This window comes from Ixodes scapularis, unplaced genomic scaffold (genome assembly GCF_016920785.2).
Source record: "Ixodes scapularis isolate PalLabHiFi unplaced genomic scaffold, ASM1692078v2 PGA_scaffold4__175_contigs__length_147842914, whole genome shotgun sequence".
Classification (NCBI taxonomy): domain Eukaryota; kingdom Metazoa; phylum Arthropoda; class Arachnida; order Ixodida; family Ixodidae; genus Ixodes; species Ixodes scapularis.
The window spans coordinates 64193491-64215623 of NW_024609879.1; the positions used below are offsets into that span (position 1 = coordinate 64193491).

Genomic DNA, 22133 nt, shown 5'->3' on the forward strand with positions numbered 1-22133 from the left:
AATGAGGATATTTCATCTCGTGAGGCCAGGCTTTTTCTCATTTGAGGATAGCTTTAATCCAGGCTTTTTCAGTTTTCCAGGATTTTCATAAGACCAGCTTGGGGGTCATTCTCTGGGGTTTATCAGTATAATACTGAAAACACCAAACCCTAATTACAGGGGAGGGCTAGGCACTTTCTCAGCAGTATGAAAAAGCCTTATGAAAAAAAGTCATATTTTTTTCCCACAATCTAAAAAGATACGAAGGCGATAGCTGTTGCACAGTTGTGCAATGCGGGTGGAATGGTGCCGTCGCATACCCGGGGACGGAGGAACGACGTGGTTATTTCTCATGGCCGTCATGGTTGGCGTCATGGATGCCACGGACGACTGCCGTTAGATTGCAGTGATCCGTGAAGTGGGTAAGCGCGGTGGAAGTTTCTAAGAGGCAGCGACTATTTCGACGTCTACTTTTGAAATAATTGCAAATACTATTTCGACGTCCGTGACACCACTTGCTGAAGATGTGAAGATATTTTAAAAATCATTTTAATGCCCCACATTGAAATATTTCTTTATCCTTATTTTGACCCCTCAAACTTAGAAATTTGGAGCTTCGGAGTTTGTACTGGAAAGTGATTGAAAGTAACGGTCAAACAAACATTTTGCTTGTGGGGAGCGTTGCGGTTCAACGCATATTTTCCGAAAAACATTTGTGCAGCCGACTGCAGTTTCTATGACCTTTTAAAATGCTGTGGAATGCAAAAAAAAACAAAAAAATTCTCTAAGTATGTCAGCTATCAGGCCGCACGTAACGTTTTGTTGGTTGTGCCCAACATTACGGAATGTGGCACTGCTGCTTTTCATGATCTATTTCATTTGTTTTATATAGACAAAGGCGGACTCTTCTGTCATAAAATTTGCAGTTGATTGGAAAATGTGTGTATCTTGTACCATTGTGCCAGGACCTTCGTTCGTTCGCACCGGTCAAGAAACATCAAGGACGTAGTTTGCGTTTGCAACCTTTTATTTAAGATCCCGATTGTTTCCCAATTAATCGGCTCAATATACACAAACGAAACTGGAAATCTAACCTAAACAACAAACTCACGAAATGTGGTCAAAAACAGGGCGGGAGTCAGATGCAGAGCGAGACTGCAACCATATGAAGGCGCGCTCGCACGATACGAGAGTCGTACGAGGGAGAAATGCGCATCAGACAGTGACTGCAGACATGTCTTTTGAATAACATATTAGCGGCAGGATTGCAGCCTAGAAGCACGCCTCTGAAACATCTCGTCTTCTCTATCCCCAGAATCCCAAGGGGGGACTCTGGGGATGCCCATGGCGATGAGGCACAAACGCATTCTCGTGCCGGTTTCAGGGTGACACGGCGAGGAAGCCTCGTGGCCAGATCACGCTGGATGACGTCTGTCGGGTGACTCGGTCGGAGGGTGCTGCCACGTTCGAGGTGAGTGCCCCATCACCAGTCTTTTGCTTAGCAAAACTTCGCCGTAACTCGACCCGCAACCCGACTTCACGACGTGTCACGTGGCACCGGGTTACGCGATGCCCCGACATTGTGCAACTTGACGTCACCCAGCGTCGAGTCGCAGTGTCGCGTAATTTCGTCCCCGTCGCGCAACGTGACTCATAATGGCACCAGTCACGAGACCACGTGACCGGTAGTGGCGTCCTGTTGAATTTAGCGAGGCATTAGCCTGCTAAATATGTAATAATAATACGCTAATTTCAGCGGGAGCGGCATGCTCTGACTTGCAAACTGCGAGTCAGAGTTGTTTGCTTTATGAACCAGCCACTTATTTCGCATATCCGAATTCGAAGTAAACCAGCATACCTATATGGGTGTTGAATATCATCTGAGATTTTAAGGTATGTTTTATAACTTCACAGCTTCTAGTTTCAGGCATGGAATAAGCTGCAAAGGTTTTTATTGAACGACATATTCACTCCGAGGCTCTGCGCGTAGTCATTGAAAGTCTCACTTTCCTACTTTCCTTCTCTGGTCTGTTGCATGTTTAGAATAGTAGAACTAACTCCTACCAAAGCTCTCTGCTCACTGTGGTCGCTTTCTTCCCCACTCTCCAACTCTGCTAAATAGGAAGGCTTTGTTGGCAGAAGCCTGTCCCACTATTTTTAGTTCGCAGCTGTCTGTGTACGCTAAATTTATGCGTTGCCCTGCACCGGGCGACAACCATGGTTGTCCGCGGTAGAGTTTGACGGGGCAACTGTGGCTCGCACCGCAGATTGCGACCGGGAAGCGGTCCTTCTACCTGAGTGCGGAATCGACGTCCACCATGGAGGAGTGGGTGAAAGGTGAGGCCGCATCACCGTCCCACCGCGTCTCTTTGTCGACGGGTCGCACCAGCTTGAGGCAAAGGGGATCGTAGATTTAGCGCGGCAAGCGAGTCTGCGGAATTTTAGCTGCATTTCTTACATTTCGGGGGTGTTTTGTTTATGAAGGAATGCCCATCTCCATTCCTCGATAGCGGAAGGCAGGGGCTCCGGAACCGGGGGGTGTCCGCCCCCCTCATGTTTTTTTTGTAGGGGTCATGCCCCCCTGTCGCTGAAGGCTGACCCACAACCCTCCCTTAATGTAGTCAGAGCAACATGCTACCGCACCTTCCAAGCTTGAAGCAGAATAAGATAGGACAGCGACGTTTTGTCGGGACGAGAATTGGTAGTGAAGCTGATACCCCTGTTAAGTGCTGGAGTAAACGTTTCTTCTGAGCCAACCTTGAGGCGCACGTATTGGTCACATCTTAATCACTGGCAGCGGGATGGGGACAGCTTAGGAAAGGCACCTTTCTACCATTCCTTGTCATCGGAAAGGAGGGAGGAGGCCTCCCTCCGGCTCTGGATAAGCCTCCCCAAACGTAAAGCCTTTTGCCGCGGGAAATTGGTCTCTGGCAGAGCGCTTCGACGAACAGCAGTCCGGAGCATATGTCCTTGGAGGGACTGCACACTCTCTTTGACGAGTTTTGCTTGGGATCGGCTCTTTCAAGCTCAGCCATGCCAATACCGTGTCAATTAAGCGCACTTATCCCATGATGGCCGGAGAGGGTTCAGAGCTGGCCTAGCATGGGAGGCGCCCCTTGAAGTTTCTGCACGACGCCTAGACGCGAAAAGCATTTCTGCCATCCGTCAATCATTTTCATACTTTTGTTCGGTGTGACAGGAGAGGCCACGGAAACGCTCCTGTGTGCTAGAGATTTTGAAGATCTCTTTTTGTTATTCAGAAAAGATTTCGGCTAAACAAAGGTCGCTGCCTCCATTTCGGTTTTTCCGCGCGTACAATCTTCAAAGTTGGGGGGGGGGGGGGGGGGAGTCTGCACTGCAAGGATGTGAGCCTTGACCCCCGCCCCCCCCCGATCAGAATTGACTTTTGGAGCCCCTGGTGGAAGGACCCGTCTAGCTTTCGGTATCGACGGGATAAAGCGGTGCAGGGGCCTATGGACCCTGTAGACTGTGATGCCGAGGTTGAGGAGCGTTTGGTGCGTAAGTCGCGCTTCAGTCGTTAACTCAGATCTTCTGAAATAGGGCTCGAACTGGGGAACCCTTTGGGGTACCCGGGCGGAGGTTTTTGTCACGGCCTCGCCTGTTAAAGTCGCAAATTCCGCCGACTGTATTTTCAACTGGATAGCTGCGGTGTCATGCTTCCAAAGCTTGTAATGCGAAACGTGTTTTAGGGCTGGCTTCGAAGCCCAGAGCGTCGGGAAATGTTGTAACGAAAGTATGATGATGCGGCCGGTCGTCTTTACGAAAGACTGCGTCCCCCGGCGGGATTAGAACTGCTGACCTCCCGCTTAGCGATTCAATACCTTGTCCTCCTCGCTAGCGGAGTGACTTCGATTTGAGTGGTTATAGTTTCTATATGTGCGTTCGTGTTGCCGCGGTAACTTTGCTCCCCAACGGTGGGAGACGAGCAGAGACGAGGGTTGCACCTCTCTTCTCATCTCCTACTTTGCCCTCCACTCGACGTATTATACCGAGGCAGGAGAGAGCATTGCTCTTTTCCTTGTGACAGTTTGCAATATCGAACGATCGTTCCACATCTAACAATATGGAACGATAGTTGTAGCGATTGGATGAGTACTTGACGAGAAAGATAAGCGTGCGGAGTGAGCTACAGGAGTCAACTCCGAAGGTGCCGGGCTCTCGCGGCACCGTGTGGCGGTGCCACCGCAAGTCGTAAAAGGCGCCAAATTCAGAACGCCGCTGTAACATTCCGAAAGGTGACCCGCCTACGAAACGGTTTGTACACAATTTTCTGTTCTTAGAAAAACGGCAGAAGGCGACGTCAAGTGGACCCGTGCAGCGGAGTAGATGACCCGAGCCTTGAGTGCTCTGGCACTTTTTGCAAGTTGCAATGGCCGAATAAATGGAGACCTCACTCCGTCCTCGGGGCCCCCAAACTGGGCTCCCGGGAACCCAGGGGCCTCTCGGAGTGCCCTCGGGGCCCGAACTCCCGAATTTCCTCGACTGTTCCCAGCCCCGAGTAAAGTGTTTTCTCGGTCTCTCTCTTAGCAGATGCAAGCCAGCCACAGGCTGGCTCGCATCTGGTTTCAGGAACGCGACGGCGGAAACGTGAGGCCGTCGCATTCTTGAAACCAACACCGTCGAAGTTGACCGACTGACGTTGTTTGATTATTCTTGTCGATGAAGGTGGTATAATACGACTGAAGGACACCGATCCTCCTAAAAGGTTATAGTGCCCATTCGGCCAATCGTGGCTTGCCGTGGCGACACCTTTGCTTCGTCTGCCAACTGCTAAAAAAGATAATTGCACCCTTGGAAGAGATAAGGTTTGCCTCCTCTTTTGGAGGTCAGCGGATGCCCGTGCAGGGCAGGTAGGGTTTCTAGAGACCGAAAATTGTAAGAAGCCCTGTTCCAAATCGTACGACGCTTGCGACGTGAGCTGGTCGTTTCCCGAACTTGTCCACGAGTGTCCCCCGCTCTCTCTCCACCCTGCAGTGCTTCAGTGTGTCCTTCGTCGCAATGCAACGCGTCTCCTGCTGAGCAAGGAGGACCACAAGCCTGCCATCGACGGCTGGCTCACCAAGGTCGGTGTCTTCTCATGCTTTCTGCCTTCTTTGCAAGGCCGTGGACAGTGACCTGCGGTACTCGCACGAATCTAGGATGACCTTTTACAGCAGAGCTGTTAAGGGCTAGTTTCCCCAAAATCGTGCGCCCCGCAAAAAAATGAAGACACCAAACTCTGGACACCTACCGCCATCTATGAGCGACGGCTGCAAGCCACGTATCTGGCTGCTTTCGTTGCTTATAGATGGTGGCAGCCTTTCTACTCTGGCTTGCCGACTTGCGGCCGGCCATTTCTTTCTTTTCTACAGCTCTGCTGGTCTTCCTTCTTCACCAGAGGGGAAAGGCTGAAAGTTTTTTTTTCCAAAAATGCGCAGTGCCGTTGTTTTCTGTCCTTTTTTTTTTTTTTTCAGGGTGTCTGATATATTGCCATCTTGTGAGTCTAGTCTGTAGCGGGCAGTTTCGTAAAGCCAGTTTTTTTTGTTAAAAAAAAGAGCAAAATGTAAAGGAAAAGGGCTGAAAAGTGAGGACATCCCCTCCCTCTGCAAATTCAGTGAGTGTGGATGTTTTTTTTTTGTGCCTCAGTTTCAGACCTTACTCATTTTAAAAGGCTAATATTGTAAAAAAGGTTTGGCGTTTTGGAAAATAACTGTACTTGTAATTTAAAAAAAGTTCAATGTAATGATGCCTCCAAGCCTTCTGCTTGGCCATCTTGTTTTGGGATTTCGATGCATGTACAGGTGTAGAGAAGCCGCCAAGGGATGTGGATTTATTGAGCTTTGTTGGTAACTAGGTAGAACTTAAGCTGAACATATGTTTCAGTCTGACAACCCCTTTGTTGAAATTAGAATATGTACCATATTTTCTGATGTATAAGTACTGTGCCTATGGGGGTACCGAGCAGAAAATCGAATGCGAGCTACATCGAGCCACGCTGCTCAATGGCACTCGTGCAAGGGTCACGGTACCTACTCTCACGGTGCAGAAAATAGGTACTCAAAGACGTAAATGATCATTTTCGTTAATCTACTAAAGTTTGAAGATTGGAGTGAATATACAGTGTAGACCGCATATAACGTATGTCTCGGGAGTCGCGAAAATCCGCACTATAAGCGGTACCGCACTATAACCAAAACATCAATTTTTCAGGCCAAAATACGTGCCATGAGACAACTTACCTTTGTAAAAGAATTTATTTTATGTTAGATGAAAAAATAAGCTTAGTTTGAGGAAAGTCTTTATTTCAATAGACGAGCACAGTTATGTCTCAAGTGTGTCACACATTTTAGAAGAAATTAGCGGCTTTTGCCTGGCGCAGCCTTTTAACGGCGTCGCGGGTTGCGGACGGACGTTGCGAGCGTTCAGGATTGCTAACCCTAATCACTTTTCGCCGATGAAAGCGCGTGAAAATTCGCATCCTTCATACGGTACGCGTCAGTAATAACTTGAACTTGAGCACACGCATGAAATGCGCCAAATAAGAAATCCGGGCGATGTTCGAGGACACAAATGCTTAGAAATCACCACTGTAGTCGAAGTAAACAAACACGACGACACAGGCGTTTCTGCCGTCTTGAGAGCGCCGCCACGACATCGCCGACATCGCCGCACGAGTAGGTGGATCTTCCCTTCTAGTGCGTGCTGGGTTATCATAGCGACACACAACGAAAATTCACAGTCAAGGATAGCGCTTTTACGCAGAACGATGAGATGCACGCCGTCTACGACGACGATCACAACCGACGCCTTGTTTGCGGAATAGAAGCAGCCGGCCCGTGACCGGCACACCGTCATGCAACGCGCGCGAACACTTCTCCTCGACCTGCGATTGGTCTGTCGTTGCGGTTGTTTGTTTCTTTGTTTCCAACGCAGCGGAGGGACGCACGCACGTGAACGACTCGTGCGTGCGTCCCTCCGTCGCTATGGCAACTGAAGCCTCTCTCTTCGCTTCTCCCGCGTTTTCGAGTAACCTCCTTGCCCCGCGAGTGCAGCTTGTGGCTCGCGCCGTCAGCGCCGTTATCTAGTGTCGCACAGGGAAGCCAGCTCGCTGCTCCGGTCGTCGGCGCGGTCGGCGGGCTGTGCCGAAAACCGCACTATAACCGGTATTTCCCTTCGCGCGCCTGCATTTTAAGCGGTATGTAATTACATGGAGTTCTATGGGAGGTGAACCGGTGGTTTAAAAAAACCGCGTTATACCCGGTCCTGCACTATAAGCGGTTACGTTGTAAGTGGTCTATACTGTAATATGTAAAATAAAAGTAAAGGTATGCAATGGTGTCTCGCAGGATGGAGGGAACACTATCCTTGCTTAGGCAGGAACAATCTCTTGCGAGCTGAGTGACTTCTTCGTTGATGATGTGAGAGCAATGCTGCACGATGAATTGTTCTTCAATGTGGAGTTCACAAATCACTGACTGGGGCTGAAATTCTTTGCTCCCCCATCGAAGCATGATCTTCAATTTCCGAAAAAGTTCAGGATCTTTGGGCACAGAAGTTAATCTCACTCTCGATCCTTGTCTCGCAGACCTGCAGCCTGTCTTGCAGAGCGGCGCAAAGCAGATGGTGTCCTTCTTGATCTTCATTAAAAATGGGAGAATGTCGTCCATCGTAGCCGAGGAGTACCGACGAGACTCTTTACATTTTAGTGACTAGAAATGAGCTATCTATGTGTATGTGGGAACAAAGCAACAGCCCGAGAAGAAAGAATCGGAACAAAAGTACAACACTGTAATTCAAAATCACGTTCCAGAATGCCTTGCAGCATAATACGCTGCGGAAGCTACAAGTGCGAGGCAGTTGTTTCGAACAGCGCTTGCATTGCACGAATGCACTTGCATGACGGGTCTTGCATGGTCAAAGCAGCATAGACACACCATGCCACTTTGAGCGAGAATGCTCCGGTACCCTGGCTGCAGCACCACTTTTGTTGTCATGAAGCACCTGGAACTAACCAAGAATGCAGAGCGCTTGATACACCTACCTCTAGAGGCACCGTAGTATAAGTCACATTTTTGTTTTCAAAACTTTCGTCGATGCGTTTTATGTATTGGTGTGACTAATACTTTTTTTAAAAATGAGTATGAACTAGCTGTACAAGATGTAGGCTGCACAGACATTTACGACAAAAGAGGGGCAGAGTACCTGCCGACGACTCACTGTTCCGACAGTCTGGAGGTGGTCTGAAGTGTGGCAGCTTAGATTCACGGTTGACATAACTTTGTAGCACATAACTTCATAGCTTTTCGAGAGTTCCAGCCTCTGGGGTCAACTTCTGGTTGCCACATTTGCTTTTCTCGCTTTTGTAGCGTGGGTTACACTGGCCGAGGTTGAGCAGTTTCACGTGGCTCCCAAAGAGCCGTGCTGCGCAAGCACGAGGAGCAGTGACATCGCACGGTGCACAGCTGGCGCGCCGGAGATGCCGTCGCCGCGTGCTTCTGGCCGGTCTGCGCATTCCAGAGGAGTGACGTTATAGTTGCGGCAGACGCACTGGCGCCGCCTTGTGCCCGGCTGTGCGCCTCCGTTGCGCAGTAGCCAAGTCTGACGCTGCACCCGAGCCGCTTGATGGCACCTCTCATTTTGTGCGCATAAGCTCACGTTACGTATATCCTGGCATAGCCAAGCTAAGCCACCGCAATTTTTTTTAATGCCTCGCAAACTCTACACTGGCGTTGTGCACCACTACGGTGCAGTCCACTTATCGCGATACTGTCGAGACCGGTTATAACAAAGTCAATGGGAATCGAAAATCATTTCGCTATATTTGCTATTTTGTTATAACCGACTGGTTATAACAAAGAGCAAAAGGGAATGGGATGTTGTGATTGCTTTGCTGTAGCTGCTATTTCATTATAACCAACTTTGTTATAACCGGTCTCGACAGTACCACATACAGTGATGTACCGCTTATAACGATCATTTTTTAGAGTTTCTAGACTAGACATGATCAGTTTCTAGCCCAGATACAACGATAATTGGTTATAACAATTGAATTTTCGGGTTTTCTCTTTATCATTATAAGTGGATTGCTCTGTAGTACCGTAAAATTTTATATGAATGCCCTCCCTGGAGAGATTGCCCATCCCATTTTTCTGGCTAATTATCCGTAGCTTAAAAATTCCAAAACCCATGCCAATCCCCGATTCCCGACGGATGAACCACGCGATTTGCGGTATCACTAGATGTGACAAGTGAGCTTGCAGCAAGTTCCCGCATGTTTATCACACCATTGAATGTGGTTCTGCCGTGTCCACGACCTGCAGTATCGGTTCCTGTGCCATGTGGTTGAAGCAGGTGCCATGGTGTATATCGGTAATTTTTTAGAGCGCAGCTCTTAGGGGCCCGTTTCCGGCTTGAGCGGCGTCGCCGTTGGCGTCGGCGTAACCGCGCGGTGCATCATGGGAAATGTCCCATAATGCACCGCGCGAGCCCCCCACCGGGGTCACGTGACTTCGTGGGGGGGCACGTGACCCCCCCGAGGTCACGTGACCCCCTGAAGTCACGTGACTCCCCTGAGGTCACGTGACTCCCCTGAGGTCACGTGACCCCCTCCTCGAGGTCACGTGACCCCCTCCTCGAGGTCACGTGACCCCCCGAGGTCACGTGACCTCCGCCGATGTCGCGTGGCCCCCCGATGACGTCATCGACACTGATGACGTCACCGGCATCCACATCGTCATCGTCATCATCACTGATGACGTCATCATCAGTGATGATGACGATGACGATGCGGATGCCGGTGACGTCATCAGTGATCATGACGATGAAGATGTGGATGCCGGTGACGTCATCAGTGATGATGACGATGACGATGTGGATGCCGGCGACGTCATCAGTGATGATGATGTCATCAATGATGATGACATCATCAGTGACGATGACGATGTGGATGCCGGTGACGTCATCAGTGATGATGACGATGTGGATGGCGGTGACGTCATCAGTGATGACGATGACGATGCGGATGCCGGTGACGTCATCAGTGATGATGACGATGACGATGTGGATGCCGGTGACGTCATCAGTGATGATGACGATGACGATGTGGATGCCGGTGACGTCATCAGTGATGATGACGATGACGATGTGGATGCCGGTGACGTTACCGACATCCGCATCGTCATCGTCATCATCACTGATGACGTCATCAGTGACGTCACTGATGTCGTCACCGGCATCCGCATCGTCATCGTCATCATCACTGATGACGTTGTCAGCGACGTCACTGATGACGTCACCGACATTCGCATCGTCATCGTCATCATCACTGATGACGTCATCAGTGACGTCACTGATGTCACCGGCATCCGCATCGTCATCGTCATCATCACTGATGACGTCGTCAGCGATGTCACTGATGACGTCACCGACATCCGCATCGTCATCGTTATCATCACTGATGACGTCATCAGTGACGTCACTGATGTCGTCACCGGCATCCGCATCGTCATCGTCATCATCACTGATGACGTCGTCAGCGACGTCACTGATGACGTCACCGACATTCGCATCGTCATCGTCATCATCACTGGTGGTCATCAGTAACGTCACTAATGACGTCATCGGTACCCGCATCGTCATCGTCACTGATGACATCATCAGTTACGTCAGTGATGACATCATCGGCATTGGGGGTCACGTGACCCCCAAGGTCACATGACCCCCCAAGGTCACGTGACCCCCCTGGTTAGTCTAACCCCCCCCCAGCGCCCTTCCCTCCTCCTCCTCAAGAGCTGCGCTCTAATTCGGCGTTACAGGGAGTTGTAAGCGGCTTTCACTTTTTATGAACTTTGGCAATCTCATTTTCAAAGATATCCATCCCGACATTTTTCGCCATTTATGTCTTCAAAATGGGTGAGTGCATTTAATGGGATTTTACGGTAGATGGTTGTATTGGTTTCATCGCAACATGCCGCCGCCAAGGTCTGGGAAGGGCCACACTGCAAGATTCAGGTTGAACGTTATTGCATGTGTAGCCGAAAACAGAAATGGGGCTGCAAGAAAACGCTTCAACGTTGGTGAGAAATCGTGTGTGACTGGCTACTGGCCGTGACTGGCTTACTGGCTGGTACATTGAAACAAATTTGCCGCGGTGATTATAGTATTTTCTTGTTTGATCCACTGGCAAGAATATTGACAGCAGTTCCCACCCGGGCATATATCGTGATCACAATATAGATATGCGGGCCGATCAATGTGGTTTTGGCCCACCGACCGTACTGAAAAATGCGACTTATACAAAGGTGCAATTTACGGGCCAAAAAATATTGTAAATGGCCCGCTTTTAAATGGCCGATATTTCGATGGTGTGAGCTAGCTACGCTTAAAATCTCTACATCTTGTGAGCTTTTTTATGGCAGTGCAATTTGAGTGAGCCTCACTAACTGAAAACCATTTATAAAACTTTTGCCTTTTTTAAGGGAGTTGCAATGTATAGCCGTATTGTTGTTCCTTTCGATACCGTTATATTTGTGGTCTTAACCAAAATTTTGGCAGTGGCATGTATGCCACACTGTCTTTCGGATCGCAAGTGATGGTGATGGTAGCGACGATAGGTCAAGACGTTTAAGTCAAATCATAACGTTTATTGTTTCAGTGAACTCTATTTCTGTCGAGATGTCATCGGTCAATCTGACACGCAGGTGAAGCACGGTCATTCGAGGCGTTGCTGGTGCTCTCTGATTGGCCGGACGTTCCTGTACTTCAAGACGCCCAATGACATGGTGAGCCGTACCTCTCAGCTCGGTGTTAGGCTCAGGGGTTTTTCTGTTGCTCACGTCTGCAATACTGACACTTAAAGAGCCTGTTCGAGCACCTTTCGGTTCCCACATAACATTCTTGAATCGCAAACCTTCCCCTCGTTTCTTTAGTAACTAAAGTAAAAATGGCTCTTTAAGTTTTCTGCCTGGCCTCCGATTGCTTTGTATAATGTTCCGAGTCACTTTACGTGTTCAATGCATTTTCATTTGGTCTCAAGTAAAATCTTAGGGCTATCAAATAATACACAAAAAAGTTAAATACATTTTGATTTGATTAAGAGTGAGCTCTAAAGGTTATAAAATGTGAGAAATATCACAACAGAGTTCACTTCTGCTACCAGAAAAGGCATGCGACTGTTACTGCCGCATTCGGCTCCGCTGCCGCGATACTGCCGGGATCGCGGCCAAGGATGACGCAGCTCTTTTTGATGACGTCCTTGGGTGGAAATTGAGGAGTTCCTTTTTATGACGCAGTAAACTTGCCGGTCGAAGATGTGTTCTGGGCATCATGACATCAGTAACTCAAACATTGCCTGTAAAAAAAAATACAGCTACGGAAACAAAATGAAAAAGGCACGGGTAGACGCAGGTATAGAAGCGGGTTTTTGGATGCACTCAAATGAGTCTCGCAACTAAAAAAGAATTGAGGTAAAAAAAAAATTTTTTTCTCTTTTTTTGGGGCAGCAAGTTTATTTTTGTGACATACATTCGGGCACTTACATTTTTTATTTGTTTGTGTTTGTGCGAGTTGAGTGCCATTTTAAGGGGAGACGCAATCAGAGCTCTTCGATGTAAAAAAAATACAAAAAAAAAAAAAAAACAATCACATTTTTTAAATTTTGTTTTTGAAGATTGACGGGCACTCATCAAAGAATAGTAAATGGGTCTTTGCATGTTTTTACCTGTTATTTGAGAATGAACATTTTACACACTTTGCTGTTTTATAAAAGCCATATCCCATCCAATATTTCTTATTTATTCTTTCCTTGATAGGTATATAAGCGAGGTATCTAACGAGGGGTCGACATATGTTAAATATGGCATCTGTCTCTTTAAAACCTTCCTCTACCTTAGCAAAAAAAAAAAAAAAAAAGTTAAGACTGAAAAACTTAAAAGTGTTATTAAAAACATATAAATCATCCTAGAGGGGTTCTGCAGACCGTTCAGGTTACAGAGACACATTTTTTTTTTTTTATTATTTCAGTATTTAAATTTGTCTTAATGCTGTGCATAATCTTTACAAGCGAAAATTTCAGTTTCAACAGAACTCTAACTAAGGTATATCAAATCCGAGTACATATCTGTAGTCAGGCTGCGAAGGGAGATGAGCCACGCAGGTTTAACTCTTACGGGGTCGCAAGTCACATAGAAAGCCCCGGAAGCGGCGCTCCCCGTGGGGTCATGTGGGCCGTGGCCGACCGTCCTCGGACCCGTGTGCAGACACCCCTGGGCCAGATCAGCATGCGGGAGGTGCGGGTGGAGGAAGTGGTGCACGTGTCGGACTCGGACGAGGAGGGGTCCAGCCGGGAGGGCCCTGTGGGGCGCTCCGAGTACACCGTAGGCATCTTCCCGCCCCACCAGAGCCCCACCTACCTGCTCATGGCCAGCAAGCAGGAGCTGGTAGGTGCCCGACACCACACGGCACGTACAAATGGGTGCCAGTTGCGCTCATTCGTGTTTGTCTCGGCGTCTTTCTTGTCTCGGCGTCGTCGTTTTCAATCCGTCGTGGCACAGCTTAGTTAAAGGGAACACGAAATGATTTTTCCATTTCTTCCTCTAGCTCCTCAACTCATAAGCGATATGAAAAGTCACATAATCGTGACGTGTTTGGGCATCGGAGGCGGCGACTCCAAGCGTCCACCGTGCTTTTTAAGCACACCATGGAACGTTTCATTCGCAAGCAATGACAAGTGCCGTCACGGCACTCATTGACCATGAACGCGGATTAAAATATCCGTCGACGGATTGATTGTTGACGAGCGCATACACCCGAGTGACACAGTGCTTATTTCCAATGCGTGAGCTAGGTTTGGCTGACATACTTGACGAAGGCTTTGCAGTGAAAAGGAGGAAAGCTTTCAAAGGAAAAGAGGTACGAAATAGTCCGCTATATTTTCGAACTTTCTTACCGAAAAGCGGGCTTTACGCTTTCTACGCTTGTGAAGTAGTTTTTTTTGGCGCAGCAAGCAATATGCGATTAGTAAAATTCCAAGTTATCCCAGCCGAAAATTCATTTCATGGTCCCTTTAAAGTAAAGATGGGCCATTAATTCATCAATTAGTCAAAGATCAAATCAGATTTGTCAGTCAACCGATTAACCAATCAATAAAATCAATACATAAGACACTTGACTCAATTGATCGGAAGCGAATCAGACAGATTATTTATTCGTCGCATTGTCAGTTCAGATCTCCGTTTAAATTTCTTCCAAGACCTCCCACACGTTGTAATGCTCAAGGAAGATGTGGGTTGACATTGTACTCTTTCATTGTTTCAATGTCCACGATTACGTGGCTCAAAAACTCAACGTTAAATGCATCACTTCTCTGTGGCTGTATATCTAAGTAATCTTATTTCAGAAAAAAAAAAATGTGTACATTGTGTGCAAAACAAAAATACAAAGACAAAGAGAATGTAGGCAGAACAAACGTTTCAGTGCTTTTGCAGTCTACTTCTCTTTGTTTGCCTTGGTTGTTTTTTGGGGGCGTCTACATTCATGCAAGTGGACGTAGCCAAGTCGGGAGGATGAACGACTCCCACCCCTTGCGCTATGTCACTTTCGGAACTGGAAGTTCCGAAGGTGACATATCTCCTTGTTTTTGTTACGGCCAGGCAGGAATTGACTTCCGGTTTGGTCTCCTTTGTTTTGTTTGACCCGCTTTGCCATATGTGTTCAACATTCTTTCCTGTCCAGAGGGCTGTTCACAAATGGTTTTGTGCAAGTCATTTAGAGTTGTTTGAAGTGGTCCCTTAACATTTTCTGATTTGGTGACTGCTTTCCATGCAGAATATACGTATCTAGTGTATCTGTGGATATTTTTAACTTGAATCTCTTCATTTGTTTGGTCATCAGTGCACTAGAACGCTTGCACCTCCGACATGCCTCGTGCTTAGGTTGCCGGTGATTCGATGGTTAATTACATCGATATATTTCCCATCGAAAACTTGAGTGGCTGTTGAAGTGCTGGCGTTTAGTGACACGAGGATCGCAAACCTTTTTTCCCAGGTGTCTGACGTCCTGTCCGATTTCGACACTGTCATTTTGCACGTTGGCACCAACACCAGCGTTAGTGCTAGCGTGTCGTTCGATAAATATAGCCGGCTGCCCGTGAGATCTCGCAACTCAGTCCAATGATGCAGACTGCCTCTTCTGCCCTTTTTCCGAAACAAGAGAGCATTGAAGTGGCAGAGTAGGCACAATCAGGCTTTTGTGCCTGTGGAACAACATGCCTTTTTTTATTGAATAATGGTTGAATGTTGCATCCTGGCTCATTTTCATAGCTGGCTTCTGTGCCGTTGAAGGCAGGAAAAGGTGTAATAAATTCCTTCCTCAATCTTCATTTGTTCAATATCCTCGATCAAATGCCCGGTGCAAGTACTTTGCCATCGAACCACTGGCAACCAAAACTCGAAGCACGTCCAATGTGCGACGTGCTAGTCCACAGATGTCCAAACATTTCAACTCCTTGAAGTTATAAACGTCTGTGGAAACACTAGGCATGTGTAACCTGCATGGAAAGATAGAAGCACTGAAGGAAACATTCGGAAAACGCTGCAAGTGCTAAAGCTGCTCCGAATTGCTCGGGCAAAGTCAGTTAGGAACAGCAGTCCGTCGAGCAATCGGAAGTCAATTTCTGCATTGATGTAGCAGAGTCGGATGGGGTGGAGGGTAGTAACATTCACGCCGGAGTGACGTTTATGCGTGGATGGAGTCGCTTTACCTGCGCGTGGACACAATCTCTGCCTCACTTCTTCATCCTGTGTACTCTCATATTAAGCATAAATCACGTTGTCCGCATCACTACTTTGAATCAGCTTCTTTCTCACTAAACTAGAAGTGTGCTTTCTGGTGTGGACGACTTGTTTGCTTTAACCAAAATAAAAACGCTGTAGGAGCACCGATTGCCCTAGCTGTCGTCCACTACCATTTCTTTGTCGAGTAAACCCCACGGCAGCACTCAATGCTATTTTCGATCTCCACAAAAATAGGTGCCTCTTCATTGTTTTTTTCTTAGGTCGATCAAATTGAGGGGTAGCGAACTGGGGGGTGTCCTGTCCCTGTGCAGGACACGTGGCTGTACCACCTGACAGTGGTGTCGTCCGGGGACAGCGTGGTGGGGACTCAGTACGAGCAACTCATGAGCAAGTTGATGGAGGTGGACGGAGACGAAAGTGAGTTCGACGGTACCCCGACATTCCTTATGCATTAGGTGGTCTTCTCAAGCCCGACGCCATCGGTTTTTTGCAAAGATTGCGAGGTGGTTGTACGTTGACTGGGGTTGTCTGTATTTCCGTAAAAGTAGGAGAGCTTGCAAGAATATTTTTAAAACTAGAACACACAATTTAAATTGCTGTGGAATTTTTTTTGGCTTAGCAAAGTTAGAAGTGTCAAGTTGATCTGGGCAAATGTTCGAAAAATTGCGTTACATTAGCAAGGGTTCTCAAACTGGGTTCCGTGGAACACAGGGGTTCCACGATTTGGGCTCATGGGTTCCGCAAACACCCAAATTGCATGTCCCCCGCCCGCCCCCCTAGCTTGACCTTTTACGGATTGAGTCATGGATTGAGCTAGTGTTGCAGGCAAAGCGACCTTACCCTTCGCACTAATATGTACATAAATATTTTACATTGTGCACTGGGTAATAAACTTTTGTTTACTATCTGAATGCCTTTATTGCTAAGTATTATCGGTTGCCAACAATGGGGAGGGGGGGGGGGGCAGTGATGTGATTGCTGCGCCAATTGCACCAAACTGTGCCAAGGGGCTAACCCTGCTACATCCTGCTACATTTTGCCAAAATATGGGTAAATCTGCGCCAAGCCTGCGCCAAAAGTTCAATTTTGGTCGTCTTTCAAAACCGAAACTAAACTGAGTACCATAATTGAGCATGCATGAGCTAGGTAGCGCAAGCGGCCGCCCAACAAGAAGTACCCTGTATCAATTGTCCATCCGGTCTTGCATAGTTTTTCCCGCCACCTCTCGTTTCACGCCCTCGTCGTTCACGTGTCTCGTTTCGCGTTTTTATTTTTTTTTTTTAATTTCAACGATAGACGCGGGTGTGTGTTGACGCCTCAGTGCTTCAGTCGTTGTACAAAGCGCTACAAGTACTTTTTGACCCGAACTCGCGATGTCTTGTTTTGACCTGACTCGCTCAGGTTCTTTTTTTTTTTTTGTGTGTGTTTAGCTTGTACCTTGCCTGCCGGCCTCGCAAGCACGTGCCGCTGGACTGTTTTTTTGTCGTATGCTGGACAATTACATTTTCCATAGAATTTTGGGAACCAGTTGTCGACGGACCGGAGTGGCAGGGTGTCTGTTTCGATCGAACAGCCATCTCCGCTCGCTTGACGAAGCACGTGCAAATGCAAGCCTGCCGAGGTTGCCCTCATGTGCACGCGAAGATGACTGCACGACAGAGGCACCAGCCGGGACACTTGCAACCCATTGTTTTACGTTTGCTTACTTTTGACGAAAATCTGGCACGTCGGGAAGCAGTAAAACGATGGCAAGCGGTTTTTCGGAATTGCTCGGCAACGTCCACAGCACTGTCCACTTGTGGAATGTCTCAATGAGACATACAAAGTGGGAATTCATTACTAGCCAAAGGCAAAGCGAGGCTTGCAGCAGCCTTGTAGAGTGTTTCGAAAAGCAAAAAGAAAAGTACCCGCTAGTCGTAATGCACCTTTGTCTTGTGTACAATTCGCATTGCACTGCAGTAGTTACGTGTTTCATCAGTCGGAGACAGCTTCTATTTATTATATTATATAACTACGGTAGTCAACCTAATGCTGTGATATTTACTAATAATCTGGTCACTTTCAAATAAATTTTAATATGTGCAGTTTGGTTCTTATTTATCTATAACGGTACATATATATGTATAATTTAACGGAAGCATTGCAAAATGTGTCATGTCATTGGCATTTCAGTTACATGTTGAAAGACTCCCAGGTGGTCGAACTTGACCATAATTTGTTTATTGCGGCGAGCGAAGTGTCCTTCATTCGTCCAGCACTTTAAGCGAATATGTTTATTTTTGTAAGAATATCTGCTCCAAAAGCAACTTTTTCTGCTCCAAAACACTGTTTTGTCTGCTCTAAGAGCCACTTTTGCTGCTCCAAAACACTGTTTTGTCTGCTCCAAAGGCCAAATTTGCTGCTCCAAAACACCGTTTTGGCTGCTCCAAAAGGTGCTCCAAAACGGCTTAGGACAATCACATCACTGGGGGGGGGTCCTTGGGACTTTTTGAGGCTTGTTGGGCTTCCCTGGGGCAGAAAAGATTGAGAACGCCCGTATTGTTGCATCCTTCCCTTAAGGGGCAATATGAGGTTTTAGAGTAATTTTCTTATTTAGAAAAGAATACTTTTCATATTATACACTAATCTAACTCATCTTGCACCTATTCCAAATATGCAATCAGATATTGAATATCTTTACTAGAACCCGAGTTATGGGAGATCTGTCCAATTTGATTAACATAAAATCCCAAGCAAGCACCCACTCAAAATGTTTAGATAATTATGTATAAAACCGGGGGATGAATGCTTCTTAGGTCAACAATATGTCCTTTGTGTATTTTTTAAATGTTACAAAATTGAGAGGTTGGCCCTTATTGTGGAATGGGCGGATTCTTGGTACATTACCGGAGGTCATTTGTTACGGGCCATTAGAAAAACATTATTCGTAAACAGGGATGGGCAAAATACATGCAAATATGTATCAAAATACAAATACAAAATACTATGTCAAAAATGTATTTAATTGCAAATCTAATTACATTTCCAGAAAAGCATTTAAGTACAAGATACAAATACAACCAAATGTATTTAATCTCCTCCAAATACTTTTCAAATACATTCCTCAAAATTTGCGTCAGCGACTTCAGGGCACCGGCAACGGGTTTCTGAGTATTTCATTTTAATTTTGCATCGCACACTCTTGAGTTAGTGTGCGAGGCTCTAGTAACGTAATAGAAACATAATCACCGAAAAATGTAATCAGCTTGGACGTAATAGGTGAAAAAAGTGCAGAGCTTCAAGCAGCTTTTTTTGCCGATTACATTTTGGTATAGACCAACAAAGAACCGAGACGACCAAGACGCGCGGCACTAGCTAGAGAATTTTTTATTGTTGCAACTCGCACCAGTTACGAAAATCTGGACAACCCGCACATTTAGAATGTTCCAGGCAAAAATATGAATGGAAATCAGGCTGGAAAGCATCACAAGTTGTCGCAGGCACTTATTTAGCCAGTCTGCCTGTGAACGTCGATTTCGTCACTATCCTTGCCCTGGACTAGCACCGTAATCACAAAGTAACTAGGGTAAACGCTTGTGCTTGATTGAGAGGCACTGCATTCGGTGCAGAACATAGTTTTCTTCCTGCTCTGGACAGTGACAATAACTTTGAGGGATGTATTTTCGCCCACAAAATTGTATTTAATTACAGTTGTATTTGAAATACCCACGTTTTAGTATTTAAATACACACATCAAATACATTACCCAATTTGTAATTAAATACAATTGTAAAATACACAAAGAATTTGAAATACGTATTTCAAATACTTGTATTTGAAATACTGCCCATCCCTGTTTGTAAATTACCAAATTTTTAAGGCAACTTCATTCACAAAGGTGTAATTTGTGCGGTGATGCTATTTTTGATCTTGCTCAAGAGGGTTATGTTACTAAAAAACAATTGTAATTAAACTGTAAAAGACATGCTTTCTCGTTATTTAAGAAAGTAATTAATTGGTAAGTACTCTAATTTGGAAGACCATAAAAATAGCATCATCGCACAGTTCCATTCTTCCCAATTAAAATGGCACCAAACGTGTTAATACAGTATAGACCACTTACAACGTAACCGCTTATAGTGCAGAACCGGGTCTAACGCGGCTTTTTTAAACCACCGGTTTGCCTCCCATAGAACGCCATGTAATTACATACCGCTTAAAATGCAGGCGCGCGAAGGGAAATACCGGTTATAGTGCGGTTTTCGGAACAGCCCGGCGACCACGCCAACCGCGCCGACTGACCGACGTAGAGAGCACGCTTCCCTGTGCGACACTAGATAACGGCGCGAGCCGCAACAACACGCGGCACTCGCGGGGCAAGGAGGGTGCTCGAAGAAGCGGTGAAAAACAAAGAGAGAGGCTTCAGTTGCCATAGCGACGGAGGGATGCACGCACGTGTCGTTCACGTGCGTGCGTCCCTCCGCAACCGCAACGACAGGCCAATCGCAGGTCGAGGAGAAGTGTTCGCGCGCGTTGCATGCCGGTCGCGGCCCGGGTACTTCTATCCGCAAACATGGCCTCGGTTGTGATCGTCGACATAGACGGCGTGGTTCGTTCCGCGTAAAAGCGCTATCCTTGACTGAATTTTCGCTGTGTTGCTATGATAACCCAGCACGTACTAGAAGGGAAGATCCACCTACTCGTGCGGCGATGTCGTGGCGGCTCTCTCAAGACGGCAGAAACGTTCGTGTCGTCGTGTTCGTTTACTTCGACTACAGTGGTGACTTCTGCATTTGTGTTTTCGAACATCGCCCGGATTTCTTATTTTGAGCATTTCATGCCTGTGCTAAATTTGAAGGTATTACTGGCGCGTACCGTATAAAGGATGCGAATTTTCACGCGTTTTCATCACCGTAGAAAAGTGATTAGGGTTAGCAATCCTGAACGCTAGCAACGTCCGTCCGCAACCCGCGACGCCGTTAAAGGCTGCGCCAGGCAAAAGTCGCTCATTTCTTTCAAAATGTGTGATACACTGGAGAGAGAAGTGTACTAGTCTGGTGAAATAAAGACTTTCCTCAAATTAAGCTTTATTTTTCATCTAATATAAAATAAATTTGTTTTACAAAGGTAAGTTGTCTCATGGCATGTATTTTGGCCTGAAAAGTTGATGTTTTGGTTATAACGCGGTACTGCTTATACGCTCCGTGCGGGAACTATAGGGGGCGCTTTCAAAAACGCGCGTAGCGCCGCTAGCGGAGGAGCTGGCGTTCGACAGTGAGGCGCGCTGAGCAGCCTGCGGCGCCTTTTCGCGTGCGAAGCTGTGGCGGCGGAAGCGCGCACGGACGGAACTTTTGCTTTTTGAGCCGATAAGTTGAGGGTGACGTTGCATGAGTGCTGGGAGAGATTTGGGAAAGGCTTTTAGGCTGTTCTCCCCTCCTTATATATTGAGTTTGAGTTGTTATTAGGGGTAATTTCTTTAGTTGTGGTCGAAAAAGGGGTCTGAGAAATTTTCCGAAAAGCAAGACGGCCGCCACCAGCTCTCAGTGGGAAATTTGTTTCGCTCGTCACTGTAAACGTAGGACTGCTGGGACGATGATATTTGGAGGTGAGTAAGATGTTTACTAAGTGGGCCAAGTTTTATTGACAGCAGGTGTGAAAGTTACGGTTCTAACGAATAAAGGAATAAAGCTGTCAGGAATATCCAATATTGGATCCAAAATCTTGTATAACCGGGCTGTGTGAAGTGCAGATTTGGACACACAGTTTTTTGGACATGACCGTAACTTGACACAACAGTTATAATACCAAAAATAGGTGGCATAGGGAAACCAGGTGGAAATTAGGTTTGGGCGGCGTAACTGAATGGGAAACAGTTTTGACCGTGAAAGGGCTGTGAAGAGAATACCACTGGTCATGGGAGATGGAGACTTTACAGGTAGGAAGAGACTAGTGCACTGTACTTCCAATTGAAGCAACTTTACAAAAGGTTGCTTCAAAGCTGAGAAAACCAAGTTTTCCGGCCAATTAACACACGGTTTGGCCGTCAAAGGCTTTTGCGGTCAGCTGTTGTGTAGTAATCTGGTTGTGCGAGGGTCTGATTTTCGGCACACAGGTACTTGGACAACCGTAACTTGACAAAACACATATACCTAGAAAAGATGGCATAGTTTAACCAGGTGGAAATATTTTTGAGCGGCGTAACTAAATAGGAACCGGTTTTGACCGTCAAAGGCTGTCAAGAGAATACCACTCATCATGGCCTGGAGGTGCACACTTTACAGGTAGGAAGGTACCAGTGGACGGTACTTCCAGTTCGAACAACTTTGCGATAAGTAGCTCTAAAGCCGAGAAAAAAAAATTGTCTACAAGACTCGGGGTGTCAGT

The 22133-nt window shown here is 46.8% G+C and overlaps 1 protein-coding gene across 1 annotated transcript in view; it reads left to right on the forward strand.

The window, feature by feature from the left end:
* Window positions 1-22133, forward strand: part of LOC8024071 (uncharacterized protein CG43867) — a 115894-nt gene that overhangs the window by 49177 nt on the left and 44584 nt on the right. Inside the window, exons 12-17 of the mRNA XM_029974480.4 lie at window positions 1364-1450; window positions 2247-2316; window positions 4975-5063; window positions 11679-11759; window positions 13236-13415; window positions 16082-16187. Of these exons, the coding sequence (XP_029830340.2) occupies window positions 1364-1450; window positions 2247-2316; window positions 4975-5063; window positions 11679-11759; window positions 13236-13415; window positions 16082-16187 (613 nt within the window). The remainder of the gene's footprint in view (window positions 1-1363; window positions 1451-2246; window positions 2317-4974; window positions 5064-11678; window positions 11760-13235; window positions 13416-16081; window positions 16188-22133) is intronic.